General features: G+C 41.4%; 2 protein-coding genes across 3 annotated transcripts in view; both read right to left on the bottom strand.

The window, feature by feature from the left end:
* The window catches only part of LOC113018487 (V-set and immunoglobulin domain-containing protein 8-like), a gene marked incomplete at its 5' end in the record, with an annotated part of 74,850 nt that overhangs the window by 35,761 nt on the left and 11,649 nt on the right, over nt 1–27,440 (bottom strand). The window lies entirely within an intron of this gene.
* On the bottom strand, nt 87–20,474 carry LOC113018476 (zinc finger protein 347-like). Of its 2 annotated transcripts, XM_026161543.1 has the most exons (5): nt 20,368–20,474; nt 2,491–2,593; nt 1,958–2,043; nt 957–1,630; nt 87–634 (listed from the first exon to the last, which is right to left on the bottom strand). In XM_026161543.1, the coding sequence occupies exons 2-5, from the start codon at nt 2,506–2,508 to the stop codon at nt 294–296; spliced, it is 1,119 nt and encodes a 372-aa protein (XP_026017328.1). In that variant the 5' UTR covers nt 2,509–2,593; nt 20,368–20,474; the 3' UTR covers nt 87–293. The 2 variants fall into 2 exon arrangements, with proteins under 2 accessions (XP_026017328.1, XP_026017327.1); XM_026161542.1 differs by having other exon boundaries at nt 568–2,043.

Below are 27,440 nucleotides of genomic sequence, written 5' to 3'. Positions count from 1 at the left end.
CCACCACCACAGCGACGACAGGGCTGAGAACTGGATCCATCTATGTTGCTCTGCTTTGTTTATTTTTATCCTGAATGTCGCCTGAAATAAAGAGCATCTCTGCCAACGTCCAATTACTTTTACTGTTTACATTATAACACTCAGCTTACTGAGAGAAAATGAGTCTTCATTTTCCCAAACAGTTCATTCAGTATAACTCCATAAGTTTACTGATCAGACTTGTTCCAAACAATCAGGTTAAAAATACAGGATAAAAAGGTAAATACATCCTCACAGTAACTGCACTTGTAGAGTTACTTTCTGGTGTGGATCTGTTGGTGTTTTTTCAGCTGATGTGGAGATTTAAAAGTCTTCTCACACAGGTCACATTTATAAGGTCTCTCCTCAGTGTGGCTAAACATGTGTTGTTGTAACTGTGCATCTGTTGGAAACAGTTTCCCACACTGATCACAGCAGTAAACACCATTTCCAGTGTGAATCCGTAGGTGAATATTTCGGTAGTGTTTTTCACTGAAACTTTTTCCACAAAAGTTGCAGCTGTACGCCTTAATTCCAGAGTGGGTAACTAGATAGTTCTGTAAGTTTCGACTTTGAGCAAAAGCTTTACCACACAACTCACAGTAGTGTGCTTTAACTACAATGTGGATGAGTTGGTGTTTTTTTTGAGCCCACACGATACGTAAAAGACTTTCCACACAACTCACAGCTGTAAGGTTTAACTCCATTGTGGACGAGTTGGTGTCTTCTTAAATCTCGACCCTGGGTAAAAGACTTTCCACACGAGTCGCAGCTGTAAGGTTTAAATCCACTGTGCACGAGTTGGTGTCTTTTTAAGTTTCCAGCCTGGGTAAAAGACTTTCCACACAAGTCACAGCTGTAAGGTTTAACTCCACTGTGGACGAGTTGGTGTCTTCTTAAATCTCGACCCCGGGTAAAATCCTTCCCGCAGTCATCACAGCTGTAAGGTTTAAATCCACTGTGGATGAGTTGGTGTGTTTTTAAGTGTCCAGCCCGGGTGAAAGACTTTCCACACAAGTCGCAGCCGTAAGGTTTAAATCCACTGTGGATGATTTGGTGTGTTTTTAAGCTTCCAGCCTGGGTAAAAGACTTTCCACACAAGTCGCAGCTGTAAGGTTTAACTCCACTGTGGATGAGTTGGTGTTTTTTTAAGCTTCCAGCCAGGGTAAAAGACTTTCCACACAAGTCGCAGCTGTAAGGTTTAAATCCACTGTGGATGAGTTGGTGTGTTTTTAAGTGTCCAGACTCTGTAAAAGACTTTCCACACAAGTCACAGCTGTACGCTTTAACTCCACTGTGGATGAGTTGGTGTGTTTTTAAGTGTACAGCCCGGGTAAAAGACTTTCCACACAAGTCGCAGCTGTAAGGTTTAAATCCACTGTGGATGAGTTGGTGTGTTTTTAAGTGTCCAGCCCGGGTGAAAGACTTTCCACACAAGTCGCAGCTGTAAGGTTTAACTCCACTGTGGATGATTTGGTGTGTTTTTAAGCTTCCAGCCTGGGTAAAAGACTTTCCACAGATGTCGCAGCTGTAAGGTTTAACTCCACTGTGGATGAGTTGGTGTTTTTTTAAGCTTCCAGCCAGGGTAAAAGACTTTCCACACAAGTCGCAGCTGTAAGGTTTAAATCCACTGTGGATGATTTGGTGTGTTTTTAAGTGTCCAGACTCTGTAAAAGACTTTCCACACAAGTCACAGCTGTACGCTTTAACTCCACTGTGGATGAGTTGGTGTGTTTTTAAGTGTCCAGCCCGGGTAAAAGACTTTCCACACAAGTCGCAGCTGTAAGGTTTAAATCCACTGTGGATGAGTTGGTGTGTTTTTAAGCTTCCAGCCTGGGTAAAAGACTTTCCACACAAGTCGCAGCTGTAAGGTTTAAATCCACTGTGGATGAGTTGGTGTCTTTTTAAATCTCGACCCCGGGTAAAATCCTTCCCACACTCATCACAGCTGTAGGTTTTCTCTCCTTTTCTTCTGTGAGGTTTGTCGGCCTCCTGAGAGCGCTGACTTCTCGCTCCATGTTGGTCCTGCAGTGACAGAGATACAAACAGAGGCAGTGAGTGAAATGCAGTCGTGGAACAAACTGTAACTCCCTCTATTAGCGGAATCAAACATGTCAACAAACACATTGTAGGTGTGTTTCCACCACCTTCTGGTCATAGTATCACATTTCAATGATGTGCTACAATGACAGTCGTAATGAAAAATACATATTGAAGAAATATTGATAAGTGGAGAAAATATTTTACTCATAAAAAATTGAGTTCAATTTTTGATATTGTTGTTTCAATGTGTGCCGATAAAAATTATGTTTGTATCTTCTTGTAACATCTGAGTTTTTTGTTTGTGAATGTAGATTCTGTGTATATATGGAGGAGCCCGGGATGGAAAAGATAAAGCTGCTGTTAACATGTTTTTAAAAACCAACAAGCTGTGCAGTTTCAATAACAGTGTAACTGTGATATTTTTCTCACCTTCTGTGTTGAAGTCATTTTTTCCTCTGTAGTGGCTGAGCTGAGTCCAAATGGCTGAAATTGTTCCTCTGTTGCTCCACCAGACTCTTCTCCTGTTACTCAGCTGGGACACAAAAAGTATATGTATTTTATCCCTGATAAAAATTAAAAAAAAAGCAGAGCAAATAAACATGACTAAACTCCTCAGTGACAACAATACCTATGAAACTTCAATGTGGAAACTGAGAAGCAGCTACAACAAGAAAGTCATCAGTTGTCACAAGAACCTGAAAGGGGAAAAAGCCACTGACCCCCCTGCATATCACTACCTTTACCCAGTGGATGCTACACCCTGTATATATGGACTTCTATAGATCCACAAGTCCGGCTCACATTCAATGGTAGCAGTACCACCTGAAGCACCTCATTAGATTCCACCTACTCCACCCAGACTACCCACATGGAAAGGATATATATAAATCTTATAAAGTTTGTATCCGTCTTGTGTGAAACTTGTATGAAAAGCATACAAGAGTGAAAACAGATATAAGACCCCTTGAAAATTATATAATGAAACTTCTATGTTTTGGATACTTACTAAAACAATATATGAAAGTAATGAGAAAGTGGCCGCTTTCATGAGTAAATCATATAATTTTTTACTATTTCTTTTCCATATGGGAAGGTAAAGGGTGGTTGTATGTAGGGATGGGTATCGTTAAGGTTTTATCCGATACTAGGGCTGCATGATTAATCATTAGAAAATCGCGATCTTGATTCATACTTTTGTGCGATCTCATTTCCAAATGACAACGATTTTAAAAAAAAGAAAAAAAAAAGACGACGACTGTACCGCATTTTGATCCGGGACGTAATCGGCATGAAAACAAGCGCTCACTCTTCCTGCTCAACAAATGACAAGGGCGGAGCCTTATACCACGTGATACAGAAGCTGTGCCGTGTGATGCTAAAATTAGTAGGGAAAAAACAACGGAGAGCACGTCAGGGAAGACGAGAAAGTGACAGGAGAAAATCCATCCCGGTCAACCACTCAAACATCAATAACGGGAACCTTATACAGCGCTTCCCTATACCCGTCGAACTCCCGCAGGCACAAAGAAATTACAGAGGCCATTACTTATCACCTGACCAAAGATATGGCTCCCATCAACACTGTGCAAAACGAGGGATTTAGGGAAATGATCAACACCCTAGACAAACGCTACACAGTGCTGTCCCGCAACTATTTTTCTATTGTTGCACTACCTGCTCTATACACGTAGTGTCGAGCAACGGTGGAGACGGAATTTCAAGCAGTACAACATTTTGCAGCAACAACAAATGTGAGACATTTGTTGTTTTTATGTTTATTTATTGTTTTTATGTTCAGTCTCAACTGTTATGAAGTTGATGTGCAGTTAATAAGTGCAATAAATATTTATCGTGAGAGAATCGTGATCTCAATTCTAAGGGAAAAAAATCGTGATTCTCATTTCATGCAAAATCGTGCAGCCCTATCCGATACCAGTACCAAACTGGTACTTCTGAAACGGTGACAGTGCTTAAACGGTACTCAAACTGGTGCTTAAAGAATGGAGAACACAAAATTGGTCCAAAACCCTCTCATGTTCAGCTGTTTTTTTGGTAAAAAGATAACAATGTTAGCCTTTTCTGCAGCCATAGGGCATATATGGTATCACTCTTGGCTGGAAGCAATGCTTAAACAATGGAAAAAACACAAACTTGGTCCAAAAACCTCTCATGTTTAGCCGTTTTCCATTTTTTCTTTGGTCATTTTAGCCTTTTTGGCCAGGGTGAAGGGAGTATCTGCCATCAGACAAGAAGAAAGCCATGTAACTATGACGGTGTTTGCTAGTTCACCTTACATGCATTAATGTAATAACGTAGTTAGCCTACTCAACGTAAATTACACACGAACAACATTAATCTACATATATTGTTACAAATATATGTAAGAACTGACCCAAATTTAGTAATGCCAACAAAATGAAATAACAATATTTGTATCTTATATATGATACATTCTTCCACAGGAGCTGCTGATCCAGTTCTACACTGCGGTCATTGAGTCTGTCCTGTGCTCCTCCATCACAGTCTGGTATGGAGCAGTCACTAAACAGGACAGGAGCAGACTGCAGCGGACTGTACGGGCAGCAGAAAGGATCATCGGCACCCCCCTGCCCTCCATCCAGGATCTGTACCTCTCAAGAACCAGGAAACGGGCAGGGAAAATCATCACAGACCCCTCACACCCTGGACACAGACTTTTTGATCTGCTGCCCTCTGGCAGACGGTACAGAAGCCTGCAGACCAGGACCACCCGACACAGGAACAGTTTCTTTCTCCTCGCCATCTCCCTTCTTAACAGTTGACTTGTCACACTGCTCCCACTGCCAGACTGCAACTGCACCTTATGTACATTTTGTAGTATTCATTCCACCTCATTCATTTCTGTATTTTATGTATATAAGTTTAGGTTCGTTATTTATAGTTGGTTTACACAGCTTTGTGTATGTATGTGTAATGTGTATATATAGACACGTGTGTGTGTGTGTGTGTGTGTGTGTGTGTGTGTGTGTGTGTGTGTGTGTGTGTGTGTGTGTGTGTGTGTGTGTGTGTGTGTGTGTGTGTTTTACATTGCTGTGCTTGAGAGCCACCATCTACTGGAACCAAATTCCCTGTATGTGTCTGCACATATACTTGGCCAATAAACACGATTCCGATTCCGATACATCTATATATACACTGTAGGGCTGCCACGATTAGTCGACTAGTCACGATTACGTCGACTATCAAAATCGTCGACGACTGATTTAATAGTCGACGCGTCGTTTGAAGCTTTGTAAGATCCCAAAAGACGCAGGAATAAGTAGCAGGATTTAAGAGTGTAATAACGGACTGAAACAGAAGATGGCAGCACTGCATGTACAAGGATGCCAGCTGCCGTTAAACCCCGAAGAAGAAGTAGCTCCGTCCCAGTCAGAATTCATAGCGCAGCCCAGCCAGTGTTGCCAACTTAGCAACTTGGTCGCTATATTTAGCGAGTTTTCAGACCCCTTAAAAAAAGACGTGAAAGCGCTACTCTCAACAAGCAGCGGGTGCTGTAACGCAGTCAGTTCTTCTTTTACTCTTATGCTGTTTTGTGAATCACAAGGTTTAAAACTACTTATAAACACACACACAAAGTAACTCCACCAGAGTGTCTATTTCGGGTCACTTTTGCCGGTCCAAGCCCGGGCAAAGGAGCAGGGTTGGAATTGTGACATTAAAAAAAACAATAATTGCTAAAAGAAATTTAATTTGTAGTTCTAAATAAACTAACTGCATTTAGGACGTTTTTACTCACTTTATGTCTCTTCCATGATGTTATTTCTCTCTCCAACAACATAGGTTACAATTAGATTAGCATGACCAATTATGCAAATTAGGCGATGACATCATTTAGCGACTTCTAATGACTTTTTTGGACAACCAATAGCGATTTTCCTTACTGAGGAGTTGGCAACACTGAGCCCAGCTCAGTTTCCAACAATGGCGGCAGCTAGTTAGCTTTAATATTACTCTTATTATTCTTTCTGGGTCACAAAATAAACGTTTAACATGTTTTCAGGCGAGAATGTAGCTGTGTAAACGTCAAATATCTGCTCAGTTTATCAAGACACCACATATTTTCAAAAGCGCTCCGACGTTTTCGGAGACGTCTGTTAACCACTAGCTCGACAGCTAGACGGGGGCAAGGCTCGCTAGAGCCATGAGAGCACTGGACTCCCGGCAAATCGTTTTCAAACCCACCGCCGTCTTTTGCTACTCAGGTTAAACATGATATATGAGTCACTTAGATAACTTAAAAATGTTATTGTTTGGCTTTTTTCAGTGTTTTATTTGTTCCTGAGTAAATCGGTTTGGCTGAGATTAAAGTTATAGTTCTTACACAGCTGAATAAACTTCAAGCAGACAGCTGATCGTCAGAAGTGTGAGATGCTGGAGAATTTACTCCGGTGTCCTGTTATATTTTAGATAGCAAGGAGTTTATTAAACTTCACTGAAACAATCTGCAAATTTCATTAAAATTTAATAAACTATCATTTTGTCTTTATTTTTAGTTAGCACATACCTTAAACACTTAAAGCTGTAAGCTAATGATAATTATATAAGAGCAGATGCTGCTGGTGCAATAAGCTGTATGTTTTACGTTCAATGGATGATGATCTGATTAGTTGACTAATCGCAAAAATAATCTGTGACTAGTCGACTATCAAAATAATCGTTTGTGGCAGCCCTAATACACTGTCAAAGATACTTGTCTTTGAGTGAAGATTTAAGGTGATAGGACATAAATAAATGCAACTTGAATCTTTACTGAAGCTCAGTATTTGACACAGAGTTCAAGTTCAATGCTGTAATAACTAATAATGATTAATATAATAATAACTGTAATATTGGCAGTATAATATTTACATCACCAACATGAAATGACTTTAGTCTCATGAACAACATTAGCTAATTGTTATTTACTAGCTAATCTTAAAATGACTGTTCAGTACAGAAATGAAGCCCAACAATCATGTTTTTACAGTCCCGCGGTCTCAGCCTCAGATACTCAACAAATCAAACAAAGCTCATAAAAAAATAAACAGATGAACAAAAACTGTTTCTCTTCCATTTCAAACAATGCTGTATGAAACGTTTCAGCGGTTAGTGACATGGTTGCTAGGCAACCTGAGCAGCGCCATGGAGGCAAGACTGTCCCATTACACAAGCATCTCACTTTCGGTCTTTGAGGATGATTCCCGCATGGCCCGCATCCTCCAAGGCTGCAGACCCTGAATTGGAATACAGCCTATAAAGGTGTGTGTATGAGAAGTACTTCTCAGAACCACTTGGTGTTTGCTGTGACTGCATGTAGTGGGATCAGTGGTAATAAAGCTTTGAAGAAACATACTTCAGCCTCATCTGACCCTTCTTCTCCAGCTGGGATATCAAAAGAATCGGTGAAGTCAAGAGAAAGTGAACCTCAACAGCACCTAGCCACACGAGAAGTCCGATCATTTTCTCTCTAATCTTCTTAGACTCAGAACAAAAGTTGTCCGGCTTTGTGTGTCTGGCAAAACACTTTTTACAAATCCTGCTGGAATAGGTCTGGTTACAGCCGCAGTCAAAGCATGATGGAAATAATTGAACAAGCAAGCAAATGTAGCCCTTTCGCATCCTTCGCAGTAGGCTTCCACTACTCTCTCTATAGGGCTTTGGAGTTGACATCACGGAACGCTGGGAACGCTGGGAACGCTGCGCCATCTTCCGGGGAAATGAATCAAAACAAACACACTGTGTTGTAACGACGACTACAAGAAAGATGCTTAAAAGTAGCTCAAAATAGCAGAGACTGTATAGAGACTGATTGCGTTGGAAATGTGGACCCGCATGAAATACAGCCGTGACGTAGAATCCCTGAAGACCTACTGCTATTGATGTAGCGTGACATTTTTTCGTACCTTGTCAGTGGAGTCAGCGCGCACAAGTCGTTAGATATCGTCATATCGCCCAGCACTATCGTGTGGACAATAGAAAAGTGTCTAGTGCCATTTGTCTTCTATTGTTTTTAACCCAAATTTTATAAATTATTACATAAAATATATAATTAACCCTTTACAACCGGTCGGAGAAGGCACTCCGTTTTACCTAACTATTTTTAAATCCCTGTAGAACTGGAACCAAAAATTATTTTTTGGCATGTGAAACCGGAGGAGTTGTACTTACATCTTATGCCATTAGCTTGTCCTAGGTCACGGTTTCCTTCCACATACAGGGAGTGCAGAATTATTAGGAAAGTTGTATTTTTGAGGAATAATATTATTATTGAACAACCACCATGTTCTCAATGAACCCAAAAAACTCATTAATATCAAAGCTGAATGTTTTTAGAAGTAGTTTTTAGTTTTAGCTATTTTAGGGGGATATCTGTGTGTGCAGGTGACTATTACTGTGCATAATTATTAGGCAACTTAACAAAAAACAAATATATACCCATTTCAATTTTTTTTTTAACCAGTGAAACCAATATAACATCTCCACATTCACAAATATACATTTCTGACATTCAAAAACAAAACAAAAACAAATCAGCGACCAATATAGCCACCTTTCTTTGCAAGGACACTCAAAAGCCTGCCATCCATGGATTCTGTCAGTGTTTTGATCTGTTCACCATCAACATTGCGTGCAGCAGCAACCACAGCCTCCCAGACACTGTTCAGAGAGGTGTACCGTTTTCCCTCCTTGTAAATCTCACATTTGATGATGGACCACAGGTTCTCAATGGGGTTCAGATCAGGTGAACAAGGAGGCCATGTCATTAGTTTTTCTTCCTTTATGCCAGCCACACTGTGGAGTACTTGGACGCGTGTGATGGAGCATTGTCCTGCATGAAAATCGTGTTTTTCTTGAAGGATGCAGACTTCTTCCTGTACCACTGCTTGAAGAAGGTGTCTTCCAGAAACTGGCAGTAGGACTGGGAGTTGAGCTTGACTCCATCCTCAACCCGAAAATGCCCCACAAGCTCATCTTTGATGATACCAGCCCAAACCAGTACTCCACCTCCACCTTGCTGGCGTCTGAGTCGGACTGGAGCTCTCTGCCCTTTACCAATCCAGCCACGGACCCATCCATCTGGCCCATCAAGACTCACTCTCATTTCATCAGTCCATAAAACCTTAGAAAAATAAGTCTTGAGATATTTCTTGGCCCAGTCTTGACGTTTCAGCTTGTGTGTGTTGTTCAGTGGTGGTCGTCTTTCAGCCTTTCTTACCTTGGCCATGTCTCTGAGTATTGCACACCTTGTGCTTTTGGGCACTCCAGTGATGTTGCAGCTCTGCAATATGGCCAAACTGGTGGCAAGTGGCATCTTGGCGGCTGCACGCTTGACTTTTCTCAGTTCATGGGCAGTTATTTTGCGCCTTGGTTTTTCCACACGCTTCTTGCGACCCTGTTGACTATTTTGAATGAACCGCTTGATTGTTCGATGATCACGCTTCAGAAGCTTTGCAATTTTGAGACTGCTGCATCCCTCTGCAAGATATCTCACTATTTTTGACTTTTCTGAGCCTTTCAAGTCCTTCTTTTGACCCATTTTGCCAAAGGAAAGGACGTTGCCTAATAATTATGCACACCTGATATAGGGTGTTGATGTCATTAGACCACACCCCTTCTCATTACAGAGATGCACATCACCTAATATGCTTAATTGGTAGTAGGCTTTCGAGCCTATACAGCTTGGAGTAAGACAACATGCATGAAGAGCATGATGTGGACAAAATACTCATTTGCCTAATAATTCTGCACTCCCTGTATAGCTTTAGAAAAATTTGCATAAGAAGCACTTGCAGCAACAAAAAGATAATATTCCAGAAACACGCTTTGCCGATGTTCATAACACTTCTTACGTTGGCATATACATCAGTGCAAATTATTGCATGTCCGCCATTACCTGCCCGAAACCGGAAGTGACGTCATTTTTGTGGGCCTTATAAGCCTATGTTGATGTTCTTAAAAGTCATGTGCATATTAGTATTGTACAACACTTTGGTCTACTAGGTGTGTTTTTAAAGTGCTATATAAATAAATGATGATGATGATGATGTTTGACTTTGTGCTTTTCCGTATTGTTTCTGGGATGCTTAGAACTTAAATTACACTGTTGTAAATATTATAATGCATCAAAATAAACTATTTATTTCCATTTTTCCTGTAGTATATAAAAAATAGTGTATCTCAAAAATACAATTATAAATACACTCAAAATACATTTCTTGTGGTTGGAAACTTTTCTATTTACAATTTCGAGAGATACACCTCTTAATTGTATTTTAACTAAAAAGATATGTAAAAAAAACAAATCAAACAGATTTTAAATTTTTTTGTAGTTTATTGCACTACAAGTTTTCCAATTTATGTAGTTACTATGGACCTTATGGATACATATGCATACAGATTATTAAAATTTGGGCTATAACGGTTGTATTAATATATGGAAACTTGAAATGCTCCCACAAATGGCACTACTACAGTTAAAGAAATTGCAATAATTTGTTCATATTTATTATAAATAATTCTAATTATACATCTTACTTCCATTCTTTTATCCTGTGTCACTAAAAATACATTTTATTTTAGTTTTATACATTGATTAATGACCTGTGACCATGGGTCATTGTGAGCATCACAGGGAAGGTTGAAGCCGTCCACTGCACCTGTATGGCCGGAGTTGCGGAGACCTGCAGCCATGTCGCTGCTCTTCTGTTTAATGTAGAAGCAACAGTGCGGATCTGTGGCACAAGGACTGTTACAGATGAACTTGGATACTGGGTTTTGCTGGGTAATATGACCAAGAAACAGTCAGAGGTTGGCCATAAGATGGACTTCTCCTCTTCAGCTGCCCAAAAAAGGCTCTTGATCAAAACATAAACAGACCATCCGTATGGAAAGGTAAAACTAGCCGTCAACAAAAAAAGAAAAATCCTACCTGCTACTGTGGAAGAGTTGTCACCGCCATAGGGCTTTGGAGCGTGATGTCACGGGCGTGGGCGTGGAAAGTATTTTGGCCTGATGCGCCATTTTCCGGGTCCAAACAAAGCACAAGCGAAAAAGGAGCGAAGGCACACACAACAGCCATGGTTCGTACTTGCCGTGTTGCCGGCTGTGGAATAAGCTTAAAAAGGGTTTGTCTTTTTTATTCTTTCCCAACCTGGAAGCATCATGAGGGAGCTGGGAGGGATGTGAGATGGGCAAATGAACTGAATCATTTCTTCAACAGATTTGATTCAGCCATGAGGCAGTCTGCAACATCGGCTGCAGACTCACCCACCCCCACTGCTGCTGTTCCACCTCAGACACTTCACACCTCCTCTATTCACCCTGCTCACTCCCCCCCACCCCCAAATGCAGCATCCAATACACACTCAACACAAGGCTCCAGCCTGTCTCTCTCAACCACCCTGGTTAGGAGGGAACTGAGGAGGATTAATGGCAAGAAGGCAGCGGGTCCAGATGGCATCAGCTTGAGGGTCGTCAGGTCCTGCGCGGACCAACTGTGTGGGGTGATGGAGCACCTCTTCAACCTGAGCCTGAGGCTGGGAAGAGTCCCACAGCTCTGGAAAACCTCCTATGTTGTACCAGTGCCAAAGACTTCACGCCCCAAGGACCTCAACAGCTACAGGCCGGTGGCTCTGACATCCCACCTGATGAAGACCCTAGAGCGGTTGGTCCTGGCTCAGCTTCGGCGCCTAATAAGCTCATCACTGGACCCACTTCAGTTTGCCTACCAGCCTGGCATTGGAGCGGATGATGCCGTCATTCACCTCCTAGATCGTTCCCTCGCTCACCTGGAGACCGCTGGAAGCACTGTGAGAATCATGTTCTTTGATTTCTCCAGTGCCTTCAACACCATTCTTCCCTCGGTTCTAAAGGACAAGCTGGTGAACTCTGGAGTGGACCATCACCTCACTTCCTGGATCCTGGACTACCTCACCGACCGACCACAGTATGTGAGGACTCAGGCTCAGGGCTGTGTGTCGGACAGGGTCGTCTGCAGTACGGGGGCCCCACAGGGAACGGTTCTGGCTCCGTTCCTCTTCACCATCTACACTGCAGACTTCTCCCACAATTCCATCCAGTGCTTCCTACAGAAGTTCTCTGATGACTCTGCAATAGTCGGCCTCATCACTGATGGGGACGACAAGGAGTACAGAGGTCTGACCCAAGACTTTGTGGACTGGTGCCAGCTGAACTACCTCCAGATCAACGCCAGTAAAACCAAGGAACTGGTGGTAGACTTCCGCAGGCACAAGCATTCTCCACTGCAACCACTGAACATCCAAGGTATGGCCATTGAGGCTGTGGACAGCTACAGGTACCTTGGTGTTCATCTGAACAATAGACTGGACTGGACTCATAACTCAGATGCCCTCTACAGGAAAGGGCAGAGCAGGCTGTACCTGCTGCGGAGACTCAGGTCGTTTGGAGTGGAGGGCCCACTCCTGAAGACCTTCTATGACTCTGTTGTGGCTTCTGCTATCTTTTATGGTGTGGTCTGCTTGGGCGGCAGCATCTCTGCTGGGGACAGGAAGAGACTGAACAGGGTGATCCGAAGGGCCAGCTCTGTTCTAGGATGCCCTCTGGACCCAGTGGAGGTGGTGAGTGACAGGAGAATGGTGGCTAAGCTGTGATCACTGTTGGACAACATCTCCCACCCCATGCAGCAGACTGTGACAGCACTGAGCAGCTCCTTCAGTGGGAGACTGCGGCACCCACGATGTGGGACGGAGAGATTTCGCAGGTCTTTCCTCCCCACTGCTGTCAGGCTCCACAACAAAGACTTTAACTGATCAAACACACACATCCATACATATGCAATAATACTAAGTGCAATAATCCTTTCTGTCATCGTTGTACTTTTACTCAGTTGTATATAGCATTTGTATTTGTATTCTATTTTTATCTTATTGTATATTTATTTTATTTTATTCTACTGTATATAGTATTTTATTTTATTCTATTCTGTACGGTTGTGTACTGTATTTATTCTTATTGTATCCTAATTTTTGCCTCATAACTTTTGCACTGTCCACTTCCTGCTGTGACAAAACAAATTTCCCACGTGTGGGACTAATAAAGGTTATCTTATCTTATCTTATCTTATATGGCGGACCTTACAAAACGAAGGCGTCTAGCCTGGATAGCAGCCATGCGACGGCTTGATATCCAGTTTTCTTCCATCTCCAGATATCTGTTGGTGTGCTCCAGACATTTTAACTCCGGCAAGTTCTGTATGTTCATATCACTCTTTATAGCTTAATAATATTATCGTTGGGGTTCTTGGAGGTTATAGAAATTGCAAACAAACATAGAATTGAGTGACTGTGGAGACATACGTGCTATGTAACGATTTGCTAACTCTTTCGCACAACTGTAGGGAAGCCTGCCTATGAAATGAATCAAACAAATCCAGACTGGTTACCAACGTTAAACATAGGGCACTCCGAAATCCGAACGTGAGGGTTAGGGTCAGGGTTAACAAGATACGTGAAGATATCGGGGTAGGACAGTGGCGGTAAGTACTCTGGGTCTTTACTCCACTGCCGTATTTCATAGTCCACACCAGAGGCGGAAGCAGACATCTGAAACACCCGGGGCTTAGCCCTAAAGGATGGATGTGGGATTCTTTTTTTTCTTCTTCTTTTTTTTTTTTGGGGGGGGGGGGGGGGGGGGGGGGGGGTAGACATTACTGAAAGATTAATTGGAGCATAACTGAGCCACTGTGTGAGAGCTGAGCAGCAAAAGGAAATTAAGTGAGGGTAGAAATGACTGAAATGGGCTTTATTATGAATTTTGTTCAAAGAAGAATGACTTCATATAGGAAAAAATATATATCACATATGCAGGACACCTTAAACTAGTGTTTTAATTAATCAGCAAAGCAGAACAAAGTTGGGGCTGCATCAAGACACGAGGACTAAACCCCAATTCAACCAGACCCAGAACTGATCCGGAATTAAAACAGGACTACAACAGTTCAAAATCAGGACCACTTAGGACTTAACCAAGACAGAACCAGAACTAGATGATAGTAGCACTAAAAATCATCATAGACCCGCACTACACTTAGTTTTTTAATTCTACCAAAAGTACACTATTTACATTCAGAAAAGTTTATATAATTATTTAGCCTTCATAAGCCTGCATAACTTAATAAATATATAACTTGAAAAATAACAAACCTGAAAAGAAACACCAGGTACGAGATACACAAGTACCTATGATACGGATTTTGGTAAACAACCATTTGACTAACATGTGTTTCTCACCTGCTCTTGTTCCCTTACTGTTCTGTCCTCATTCTCCTCTCTCTCCCTCTTTGTGCTGACAATCATCAAATATACAGTTGAAACCAGATATTTACATACTCTTCAGATCAAAACAGATACACTTGGTAAAGATACACATCAAATCAGACTACCGTAATTGTCGGGCTATAAGCCGCTACTTTTTGCACAAGCTTTGAACCCTGCGGCTTTTAGTCAGGTGCGGCTTTTCTATGGATTGTCCATGATTTTTATCATATCGTAAGACAATTTGTTTTGTTTGTTCCGCTGTTGTACGGCACTACGTTGCCTGGCGGAAGGGCATGTGATCAGACACACAGTATCGGGGTTCAAGAGTGGTATGTTGGTCACGTGTCCATCCGCCAGGCTGGCCGTGCTGTACAAGTAGCACGAAAAACAAACTTCAAATTAACGCTACGCGTTCAGCGGGAGTCGTGGATGACGAGCGGCGATAAACTTGCGAAAAGCAAGTTATGCTCAATTCCACCGGTGGAATCTGACAGCGTGGAAAAGTGTGAAAACATCCATGATCACCAACGGATGTCGAAGGGCTGGACTGCTGCATGATGGAGAGGAGGACACCACGGCCTTTCTGAGGGTGTTCAACGAAGGAAAGAAGCTGAGAGTGGATGACGTAGCCATCCTGAGCCTGTTCGTATCTGACACTGGAGAAGAGGACTTTGGTGGTTTTAGTGCGCAGGAATATGGTGGTGAATGACTGACTTTTCTTCTTGTTAAAGCCGTGTCACTGCACCTGAGCCTAAAAGGTAGTCCGAATCTATTTTTCTGGTGTGCTGTAGGTTATTGTTATGTACTACATTTGTTACTCATCAGGGCTCTAGAGTGCGACCAATTTGGTCGCAAATGCGACCAAATTTTTCAGTGGTGCGACTAAAAATAAATATTTGGTCGCACAGGTGCGACCAACTGTTCCGGTGACAAAAAAAAAATCTCTGTAACTCTCCGTGTGGTCAACAACAGACACACATTATGCCCCTATCGTGGACTAAACCAATCAGAGATAGTCAGGGGCGGGACCTCTCTGATTGGCCGTGGTCCAGTTGAAAGTGCAGGTGGAAGAGAGAGGTGACTAGCTTGAATAAAGCGATATCAATTCATTAACGGATTCCACACAAAGACCTAAACACGGAGCGGACCCAACACATCAGAATCAGCTTCGTCTTTCTCGGCTTTCTCACCCGACGGCCTGAACACGGACACGCTGTCGGAGCTTAGCGATTCTTCGGGTCCGCGCTGTGTTTACGTCTTTTTGCGCTGATTCTGAGCTGCAGGTTTTGCCTCTCTCCAACCAAAATTCACCGAGCCTGCAGCAAAAGAAGCAGCAAACTGCGCTTCACATTTGATCAATGTCGTCATGAATTCCCTCTGACTTTTGCTGTTTTGCTTCCACCACGATAAAAATCACACTTCCTGCACAGCTCTCTCTCTCTCTGTACTTCAGGAACAGTTTCCCGTCTCAAATCTGTTTTCTGCATTATTCATTCGCTTATTACCCACCAGTCTAGCGTTGTTTACAGCGCTTTTTCTTTTTTCACTTAAATGACCTCGGACAAGAAAGCCTAATTTCTGCTGTTCAATACTGAAGAAATTTAAATTTCTTAAAATTATGCAAAATTGCAGAATATTTTTAAGGTTATCTGCTATAAAAAGCCAGACCAGGAAAATCTCCTTCATGTTTTCCTGTGTTTTATTCTCAGTTACTTTCACACAAAGGCATCTGCTGTGATTTTCACAATTCTGATGAAGTCTCATGTGTATCAGTACTGATAAATGATCAGAATTATAATATTTCTGACTGTCTGAGGCTAAATTGAATCAAATCAGGACTTTGAGAACCGGAATTGAATGGATTATAGAAATCAGTGATGATACTCAGCCCTAGTGAGCAGCCTAGGCCTGAGAGAAGTGGATGTACTGTAGCTGTGGGTAATAAGAAAAGATGAAAAGAACTATTGATAACTTTTTTGTTAAGTTAAGGCCTGATCTGTCTGAAATTCATAGCCAGTGCTCTGACACGGTGCCATCAATATTTGAATGCTGAAAAAGCACAGTGTATCCAGAAAACACATTATATGCTGCAGTAAATGCACTGCCCAAGTGTCCCCTCTCCCCACGGCCTTTCAGCAGCAGACAGCAGCAAACAGGTCGTCAGAGGAGGCCGAGATGATGATTAAGTTTTTAACATTTTCTACAATATTGACAAAGCACTTTAAGCACAAGTTTGTTAGTTAATAATTTAGAAATTAATATTGTCTGTATGGACTTCCCCCCCCAAAGAAAGTGCACATGTAAAACTGCGATGTTAAGCGATGCGGTTGAAAAATTTGAGTGCGCCTAACTTTTGTGCCGGTACGCCTAAATTTTTAAAGTTAGGCGTACCGGTGCGCCCATGTCAAAAAGTTAGTCTAGAGCCCTGCTCATTCATGAAGCACAGTACATGTTTCGTACTTGTAATTACTGCTACTTGCACATATACCTAAAAAGTTATGCAAATATGTACCCATAACTTGTTTTTCAAAATATTAATAAAAGGGGTGTTTCTCCAAACAGCCATCTCTTTCCTGACAATTCGCTTTGTGCATATTCTCTTACATATGATAAGTCAACATTGAAACACCTGCGGCTTTTGGTCAGGTGCGGCTAATGTATGTACAAAACAGGATTTTCCCCTGATTGTAGCTTGTGCGGTTAATATTCAGGTGCGCTTTGTAGTCCGGAAAATACGGTAAATGTTTATTTTTTTAGATTGATAAATATAAAAAAACATATTTGTTAACTTTAAGAGTAAATAGAGAAACTATCTGTATTTCTTAATTTTAAATGGCACCAAATTGTATTCAAAATTGAGCCACACTTATGGAGCTCCACAATTCTTTTCCTGGTGTTTTGGTTGACATCTCTTAATTTTCCATTTCAAAGAAACAGGCTCTGTGTTTTGTCTTATATGCATCCACAGCTGTTCCACCAATTTACTCACATGGACTCTACTAACCTATCAGAAGCTTCTTCAGCTCAGAATGGAATCGTCTGGAGTTTTCTTATTAATTAACAATAAACTTAGTGTATATGTACTCCTAAATTTGATGAAAGTGATAAAAAATAGACAGCTCTGTCTCTCTTTATTTTGACATTTAACTAATTCAAAAGATATTTCAATATTTATTTATCTAAAACAAAACAAGTTTACTCTAAATTGATGTTGTACAGTAAAAAAAATGTTCTTGTGTTTTCCATAAAGTGTATGTAAATATCTGGTTTCAACTGTGACTATACTGCTGTGTATTGAAAGTCCTCTTGTTTTGCATAGATATACTGAACAACATACAAAGCATAATATATAAAATAACATCTACCTGAGTTTTTTCTTTGAAAGAAGCTCCTTATGTCCATTCTTGTATATCAGTGCATTACTGAAACCGATTTATTTAGCCGTGGAGGGTAAGAACTGAAAATATGAAATAAACACACATAAGCTAAGACTCTCTAAAGAAACAGCATTGTTGTTGTTCGGCTTTTCATTTCGCCATTTGTTGATTCACTTGAAGAGCAAGTAACGTAATATTGGTCAAGTGATCAGTTTCATATCAATGAAACTCATATCAATCTTTCGTGATACACCGTCATATTTACATTTTTTATACAGTATGAATGATTTACTTTGGTACCTGGTCAATCTTCAGTTCTCCTCTGTCTGCCTAGCTCCATTTCTCCAACAGCGCACTTGCAGTAGTGATGTGTCGGACGCGAACGAAATGGCTCGTAGAGCCGGCTCTTTGGAGTGAACGACGCGAGCCGGCCGTTTTTTTTTCCTCTCTCTCTCTCGCACTTTTTTCCCCGCGTCACTCCGCACTCGAGCCTTGTGCTTTGCGCTGAAAAGAGAGGGGAGGGGCAGTAGTTACACTGGCAGTAGCACAGGAACAGAGCCGGAGGGAAACAGCCAGGGACATCAACGTCACATTAGAAAGGTATAGTAATCATCCAAAACTATATTCAGTTGCGGATGATAAAGGATTCAGAAAGTTTATTCATGCAGGCCCAAATGGCAGAGAATATGCATGTTCTTTTTGTTTTCATATTTTAATTTATATTTAATTGTGTTGTGGTTTGCAGTGTTTTGTGTTCTTTCACTTTAAATTTGTTTAAAAGGAAAAAAGCTGAAAATTTAAATAGTTAAAAGTTGAAATGTAAATAGTTGGTTTTTTGTATTATATTATTTATTTATTACATTTTATGTGGAGTGAATAAATAAAAGTATATTTACGGTGGCCCCTAGAGACAAAACACATACAAACTTCAAATCACGTACAAAAGACAACAGAAGTGCTCCAGGATGCTGGGCGCAGTGTTGAGCCTTTGTTATCTTGTGGCTACACAAGCCAGCAAGTACCAACGACCGGATTTGGTGTGTGGTAGTAACAGGTAAATGAACTTTTTTTTAAATTATTTGAATATATATGAGTGCTTGTGTATAAATACACAAACAATACACACATGCTTTCAATTGTGTAATTTAAGTGATCTAGGTAGCGGTTTTGAAAGTTCAGTTAACGTTAGAAATGTGTTTTGGAGTTTGTACGTGTTTTGTCTCTAGGGGCCACCGCATATATTTATATATAAACATATATAAATAAAACCACTTCTTTTTTTACATTAGTAATTCCTTTTGTGCATAATTTTATATTATTGTTAATAATAAATTAATTAAAGCAACAAAACAACCTGAAGAGCCGGTTTGGAGCCGAAAGAGCCGGCTCTTTGTAGTGAGCCGAGCTGAAAGAGCCGGAAATCCCATCACATCATCACTGCGGGGCGATCGTGGCTCAAGACTTGGGAGTTCGCCTTGTAATCGGAAGGTTGCCGGTTCGAGCCCCGGCTTGGAAAGTCTCGGTCATTGTGTCCTTGGGCAAGACACTTCACCCGTTGCCTACTGGTGGTAGTCAGAGGGCCAGTGTCGGCAGCCTCGCCTCTGTCAGTGCGCCCCAGGGTGGCTGTGGCTACAATGTAGCTTGCCATCACCAGTGTGTGAATGGGTGGATGACTGGATATGTAAAGCGCTTTGGGGTCCTAAGGGACTAGTAAAGCACTATATAAATACAGGCCAACAATCATGTTTTTGCGGTCTCAGCCTCAGATACTCAACAAATCAAACAAAGCTCATAAAAAAATAAACAGATGAACAAAAACAGTTTTGTAATAGAGTGAATTGTTGCCCCCCAGTGGTAAAATACCTGGGGGGCATACCTGTTACAGGGCTAGTTCTTGGTTGACCAATATATAACAACAAAAAGGGTAGATTTCTGCACGCTAAGAAAACAACAAGTTAGTGTGTGATGTCCTGCTGTTCAATAAAGGCACCTATCCACGTCCGATCTTTTCAAAGAGCCTAATCCAGAATATCACAGTTTCTCTAAATACAGGCAATATACCATTCACTAACTCGCAGGCAGTAGCTGCCCCGTCCTGCTTAGTGCCTGAGCTCAGATCATACCAATATTAGGGGGGGTTTACGCACAGTCGTAAACACATACACATACAAATCCTGATTTACAAGTACAAAATATTTATGATCACATTTTGAGCCCATACTTGAGCTTTGGCCCAGAAAGTGGCGCGTCAGGCCAAAATCCTTTCCACGCCCACCCCTGTGACATCACGCTCCAAAGCCCTTTGGCCTCCTTCTCAGCAAGCTTCCACTACTCTCACCCTGGAGTTGCGCTCCCCCAGGCTTGTACCTGTGGCTTCAGGTCCTGGGGTGGGGGTTGGTTGTTCTCCTGCCCTGCACCCCATCCTTTTGTTCATATTCCAAGACTATTTTTCTTTATGTATTCTTTCCCCCCAGCAACCGCCATATTATGATGTTGCAAGCAATCACAAACTCTACAGTCTGTCTAACTCCAATGTCTACCAAGCAATCTATTATTCTCAACAGAGCTAAACTCAGCATAAACTGAACCCACATTAAAGTTAGCTCGATGCTTACCTTTAGACGAGCCCACAAACCGAGGGAAACTCCGTGATGAAGCTGGAACACTTTCCAAAAACAGGAAACAGATCAGGGAGCAGAGACCCACGTGGTTCACGCTGATCTCAGCTACGATCCAGGAGACAAGGGTGTGCAGATCGATGCAGATATCGATCCAAACGTTGGTAGTGGTATATGTTCCTGTAAGTTTACTACTTTACAACCGTTTCATAAAAAAGCAGCTCTCTCTGCTCGACTCCTCTCCTGCATACACACTTTGCTCCGCCCCCTTTATCTGACTCCGCTGTGATTTGTTGCTGTGCGGTCACGTGACTCAGCTGCACAACGTAACCCAGTGGAGTGTTATTTCAAAAGTAGCGCCAATCTCCTTTTCCTAATCTCTTTTCCTTGGCCTCGATGAAAACGTCATCGTGGGGAGGACAATATGGAATCAGAACGATGCCACCTTGAAGCGAAACCGAAAAAAAATATTGTAACTGAAATAAATGTACTGGAAAATCTTGTATTGAAACCAAAAAAACAATTGATAGTGAATAAACAATTAATTGAAACTGTAATTTTTTTGTTTTCGTTTACAATTTTTTTTTTCGGTTTCAATCCATTTTTTTTCGGTTTCAAACCATTTTTCAGTTTCAATCCATTTTTGTCATTTTTGTCATCCACATTGTCAGATGTAGCCCCCCAAATTTTTTACACACTGTAGTCAAACACCTGTTTAAAAAAAACCTGTTCTTGATCTTACGATTCTTGCAAATTACAGGCCTTTCTTCTAACTACCTTTTCTTTCCAAAATTCTTGAAAAGAGAGTTGACAGTCAATGAATGACCTTCCTGAAAAAGCAAAATGTTTTACACGTTTTCCAATTTGGTTTTAAACCCTTTCATAGCACTGAATCAGCCATTTTACAAGTTTTTAATGACATATTTTTAGCCACTGATGCTGGGGACTGTGTTGTTCTTGTACTTTTAGATTTGACAGTTGCATTTGATACTGTGGATCATGCATTTTACTCTGTCATTTGGAGCACTGGGTGGGCACTTGAGTGGTTCAGGTCCTACTTGGCGGGGCAAACATTTTGTGTCAGTCTCTGTGACCATGTGCCGTCCTCCGCTCCTCTCTTTTGTGGTGTCCCACAGAGCTCAGTTCTAGGCCCCCTTCTCTTTTCTTTGTATCTGCTCTCTCTTGGATCTATACTGAGAAAACACAGCATTGCATTTCACTTCTATGCTGATGACTGTCAGATATATGTCCCTCTACATCATAAAGGCACATATTCCATACAACCATTACTTCAGTGTCTTGATGACATTAAGGCTTGGATGTCTCTTAACTTTTTAAAATTCAATGATAAAAAGACTGAGGTGATGACTTTTGGTAGCCCCACTGAGATGCCAAATGTATATTTAGATTCCTTGGCTCGGTATGTTAAGCCAACTGTCACAAACCTGCTGGTCAAAGTGGAGTGTAATGAGAAAAGATGACATTATATGCCACGGTAAATGCACTGCCTAATTGTTACCTCTCCCCACTGCCTTCAGTGGCAGGCAGCAGGAAACAGATCAGGAGGCAGAGATGATCTTTAAGTTTAACATTACTCACAATATTGCCAAAGAGTGATATGGAATTTAAGCACAAGCACGTTTCAGTAACTTATCTTTCTTGTAGATCTGTGCTCCAAATAAAGAACTTTATGCTGACAAGATTATTAGTTAAAATAACAAATTTTAAGTTACAAATCAATATTGTCTGCATGGACAGATATTCCACATTCCATATATCATCATTCAGGTCCTGCATCAATACATTTCCATATTTTTATATCTATAAAAAAAGCCGACACTTGCTAGACTCTATCAAAGGTGTGAGCATCACAGCAGATGCCTTTGTGTCGAAGTAGCTGAGGATAAAACACAGAAAAACACGAAGTTGATTTTCCTGGCCTGGGATTTTATAAAAATATTCAGCAGTACATCGAAAACGAAAGAAAACCATTAATCAACATATGAACCTTAGCTGATGCTGCTGAAGTGAAGCAGAGCAAAGTTACAGAGGTTTTATTAGAGACACAGCTAAGTGTTTTGAAATTTCGCATAATTTTAAAAAGTTTGAATTTGTTCAGTAGCCTATTGAACAGCAGAAATGAGACTTTCTTTTCAGAATTAGGTAAAAGGGAAAAAACAGCGGCCGACAGCACTGTAAACAACAGTAGACTTGTGCGTAATAAACAAGCGAATAATACAGAAAACAGATTTTTTTGACGGGAAACTGTTCTTGAAGTACACATAGACAGAAAGAGAGAGAGAGGGAGAGAGCTGTGCATGAAGTGTGATTTTATTGTTGTGGAAGTAAAACAGCAAAAGTTCATGACGATGTTTATGTGAAGGGTTGGATCTTCTTTAGCTGCTGGTTTAGTCAATATTGTTTGGAGAGAGACAAAACCTGCAGCTTCAGAATCTAGTGGAAAAAGGGCGTGAACTCAAAGCACGGATCAGCGAGCTGTCGGCTTTCAGCCCCGACCGTGTCCGTGCTGTCGTGAGAGAAAGGCGACATCTCGCTGATTCTGATCCGTCGGTGGATCCACGCTTTGTGTTTACGTCTTTGTGCAGAATCGTGTTCCTGCTCTCATTTACTATTTCAGCTGTTTGGCTGTTGTTATTTGTTGAAATTTTCTGAGGTTTAACCTGAAATTCTGGCATTTTGGTCAAAATAAATTTGTATTAAAAAATCAATTCAGGATTTTAATGAATCGATATCACATTATCCAAGCTAGAACTGATTTTAATCGATAAATCGATAATTAAAAACCCACCCCTATACATAACTTTGTGGACATGTAGCCAACAGTAATGTTATAACGTTCTTTGCAGATATATAAGTGATCTAAAATTTTATACTTGCTTTTAAAAGTTTATTCTTTGGCCACCACGCTTCAGCCATCTGCTGGGGTTTTTTCTTTGTTGAAAAAAAAAGCCACAGCCACCACTGCGCTATGAATTCTGGCCTATGTTGGGACATAATCAGCCTTCAAATGGGGCCTCGAGGGATGCAGACGAAGTATAGATAGATAATATAAGTGTAGATACTTACATGAAAACAAACATAATAACTTGATACTGTCACTGGGTTTAAATTAAAGGAGTGTTCACAAGAAATCATCAGTATCAAACTGTGACAATAAAAAAATGTTCATTAAAGCAATCAAGAATGAGTTTGATGTGAATCTTTGGTAATGCATGGGGGAAGCTCTGTGCCAATTTTATCAACAGCTACGGATTTTATCCTTTTCTGGATGCAATACCTTGGCCTCCAGTAACACTATATGGAATCTTAGAGTCATTTTGACCAGGATTTCTCCTTTAATGGAAATATTAAGCAAATATTTATGACTGCTTTCTTTCATTGCTGCAATATCTTGAAAATCAGAAATATCCTGTCCCAGAGTGATGCTGAAAAACTCGTTCATGCATTTATTTCTTCTTGTCGGGAATATTGTAATTCATTATTGAATTGAATTGAATTGAATTGAATGAATGCTTTATTGGCCATATGCAGGTTGCCCCGCAGAGGAATAGGACCCCCCCCCCCCCCCCGACTTAGACACACAACAAACACATCACATAGGAATACAGTCGGAGATCGGCAGCGTTGCAGAGAATAACACTGAAAAATTACACAACAATGGGAAAAGTACAAGAGGAAAAAAAGAGACCTCTTCTCACGCTGGGCACCTATGGGAGGACAGCATGAGAACAGGAAACAAAAAAAAAACCTCCTCTGCACAGAGAGCACATTAATGTCCACATCGCAACATTAGAGCACATGACAAGCCACAGGGGATGGATAGGGGGGTGGGGGGTAATCCGAAGGAACACAGCAGTCATCCTACACAGCGCTACCATTTCAGCGCGGCACGCAGACCCGCCGTCTTCCCCCGCAGGAAACAAGCATCGAAGGCGTTTGGAAAGGGAGGGGGATGAGTGCGTGCTTATCAGTGTAAGTGTATGTGTGTGCATGTCCAGAGTCCAGCTGAGACAGTGTCCTTCGCTCTATCAGGCTAAGTAAACAGTCTGCCAGCCAACCCAGGTGGCCTTCATGGGATGGGAAGAATAGTCATCACACAGTCGTTATCAGGGAGTTGTTTTGGTGGGCTCCAGCCTCGGGCCTGAGCAGCTGGCGCCGTGGTGTCCATATGTTGAATATTGTCGATTTCTCCTTTATGCGAGCAGCGAATTTAGCACTATGACACTGGTCCCTCGATCTCCCGTTGGAGAGCCGCGAGCCTCTCCATGATGGTATCAAACTTCCGTTCCGTGGTGTTGTCATTCTTTTGATTCTGAGACCCCACAGCTGCAGTGATCCGTTCTGCGATGTGATCCAACTTTCGCTCAAAGGTGTCATTGCGAGCAGGCCCCTCTCTGATGTATCCCATCATACGCTCAATGGTGTTAGTTTGAGTCTTCACGGCAGCTGTAAGCGTCTCCAAGGTGTTAACCATGCGACGTTCGGTGTGAGAGGCCGTGCCTCGTCCGATCGCCTCAATTCCAGCGGTCAGCTTAGGGGTTTGAACAGCTGGTTCCGCTCTCTTATTTCTCCGATAAGTAAGGGCCAAGCCAGCTCCGATCAGCAAGAACCCTGTTATCATGGTTCCGAATAGGTAGATATCTTCAGCGTCCTCGATAGACAGTCCCGCCAGGCACAAGATCCTCCAGGTCTGCCACCCATCCATCGTGTATCTGGCAGGGAAAGTCCCTCCAGGGCACTCGGGCTCTCCCGAGCCCAGACTTCTCGTTGAGAAGAGGGTGTCAATATCATTCAGAGACCAGTTATCAAATTCATAATTCTATTAGGTTTTAGAGAACGACAGTGAGAGACTGTTCGAGGGAAAAGTAATGCACACGAGACAAGACAAGGACACAAGAGGCTAAGCAGGGAAGATAAGGGGAAGAAGGAGAGGAGAAAAAGTGCGACCGCCTTCACCGTTATTACATTATCAGGATGTTCTTTTTTGCGTTGGGACACAGGCAGGATGCGATGGCTGCTGTTTTATCCATGTGTGGATGCACATACCCAGCTCCCAAATTGTACCCAAATACTGTACGTCCCTCCATCCAACCACACACTTCAGGGACTGTGACCACCCACTGCACATGCTCCACCGTGGTATCACTATGAATGACAACATCATCCAGGTGGCAAACAGCATATGCAGTGTGAGGACGCAGCTATCGCTACAGCAGGTGCTGAAAAATGCCCGAGTCTTCAAACAAACCTAACAGAAGTGTGATGAATGGTACGAACCCTGCACTCACTTCTTAATTACCTGGAAGCACCTTAAAGACAACCGGCCCCTCTCAACTGCGACAAATCATCTGGAGAAAAGGTAAGCATAGGAGACCAAACACTGAGGAACAAATCCTCATTTCATCCTATGATAACAGCATTTTCACCATTTCAGCCAATTCCTTTTGCACAATTTGTCTCTTGTGCTTAGGCAACCTGTAGGGCCATGAACGCACTTTCCAGGCTGCGTTTCAAATTGGTGCTGCATGAGAGTCTTGCAGATGGTCGAGGGATGAACACATCTGCAAACTACTGTTGCAATGCAGGAACATCTGCTTTATTGGAATGTGTGAGATGCTAATCACAATGCATCTTAAACACACTCATGTTCAAACTTCATGCCCACATCTTGTTTTTAAGAAAAATTAATCATCTTTTCCTTGAAGATCATTTCAGAGTTTTTAATGAGCTGCAGGAACCGTGCCGAGAGCAGCCAAGTCTCCTCCTCTGATAAACCTCCACATGTACCACTAAAAACATTTAAATTAGTTTGAATCATGGCTCAAACTACTTGCTGTGAGACCATTTCTTTATTTTTCACACCAAACTGTTTAATAAACTTTACACAGAGTTCATCAATTATAACTGATGCTTTAACAGTATCAGGATTTCATAATGCAAACTTCAAATCAAAAGGCAAACAGCTGCAGAACATGTGGATCAAAATGAATTCATTAAAAAAACAACGTGGACTTCAAGGATACAGTAAATACACTAAAGTGAAAGGAGGAGCCAAAAATAGAAGTTTAATAGGATTTGAATTAACTAAAAGTAGTCACCTGTGATCTTTAAAATGGTTCTGATGTGTGCTGCTGTTTTTAACTTTTAACAGTTCTTTGCTGCCACTGTGAATATTGTGTTCTTTGCCTAATTAAATAAAGGTTACACAGCATCACTGCTCCATCTTCTGGAAAAAAAAAAAGGTATTACATGGAAATACAGCCCAAAACCAGTTCAGCTTGAGTTTCTTTTTTCTGGACATAAAGTCACAGCAGGTGTTGTTTCAAAGCCGGTGGACAGATTTAGTTCATTTTGGAAGTTTTAAGAGCAACTGCTGTGAAAATATTTGCAGTTTTGGGAGAAAAGGATTTAAGAGAAGATTTTACCACAGCAAAAGTTTAAATATGAATGAAGGATTGAAATTTAACTGAGGTGAAACATGCAATGAATACATAAAAAATAAGTTAATTTTGGAAAAGCTAAAAAAGTTCAAATAAAAGAAATGATTTACATATCCATATTTGATTTTTGATAGAATACCAGTTTGGTTAAAAAAAGAAAGAAAAGACATTCCTATAACTTTAATAGTACAACTACTAAACACTACTGTGTCCTAAGGGAACAAAGGTTAAAATGTAACAGGGATAACATTTTAGAGAATTAAAATCCCTCAAAGGAAAAAACATAAACTTGATATGCATATCTATACATGCAGCTTCCTAAATGTAACATTCAGGATTTTTCACTGCAGGGGTCCGTTCTTCGTACCTCGCTAAGTAAGTTAGCTGGATTTGATTGTTGACGATTTCGCGTGATCCTGGATCGTTCGGTTCCCCGAAGCTCATCCGAGACTTGCTGTCATAGCAACAGAGCCGTAAGCGTAAACCTGCTCTGGAGCAGGTTTACTTTATGTAAACAGGATTAGATCGCGGCCACGCAGGTATGTCCGCTTCATTTATACGAAAGCAACAGCGATATTCCACCACTGTTTCACCATAAATAAATAACAT

The sequence above is a fragment of the Astatotilapia calliptera genome, unplaced genomic scaffold (genome assembly GCF_900246225.1).
Source record: "Astatotilapia calliptera unplaced genomic scaffold, fAstCal1.2 U_scaffold_9, whole genome shotgun sequence".
In the NCBI taxonomy this organism is placed as follows: Eukaryota; Metazoa; Chordata; class Actinopteri; order Cichliformes; family Cichlidae; genus Astatotilapia; species Astatotilapia calliptera.
The sequence above is the reverse complement of the archived record's forward strand: the minus strand, read 5'-3'. Positions and strand labels throughout refer to the sequence as shown.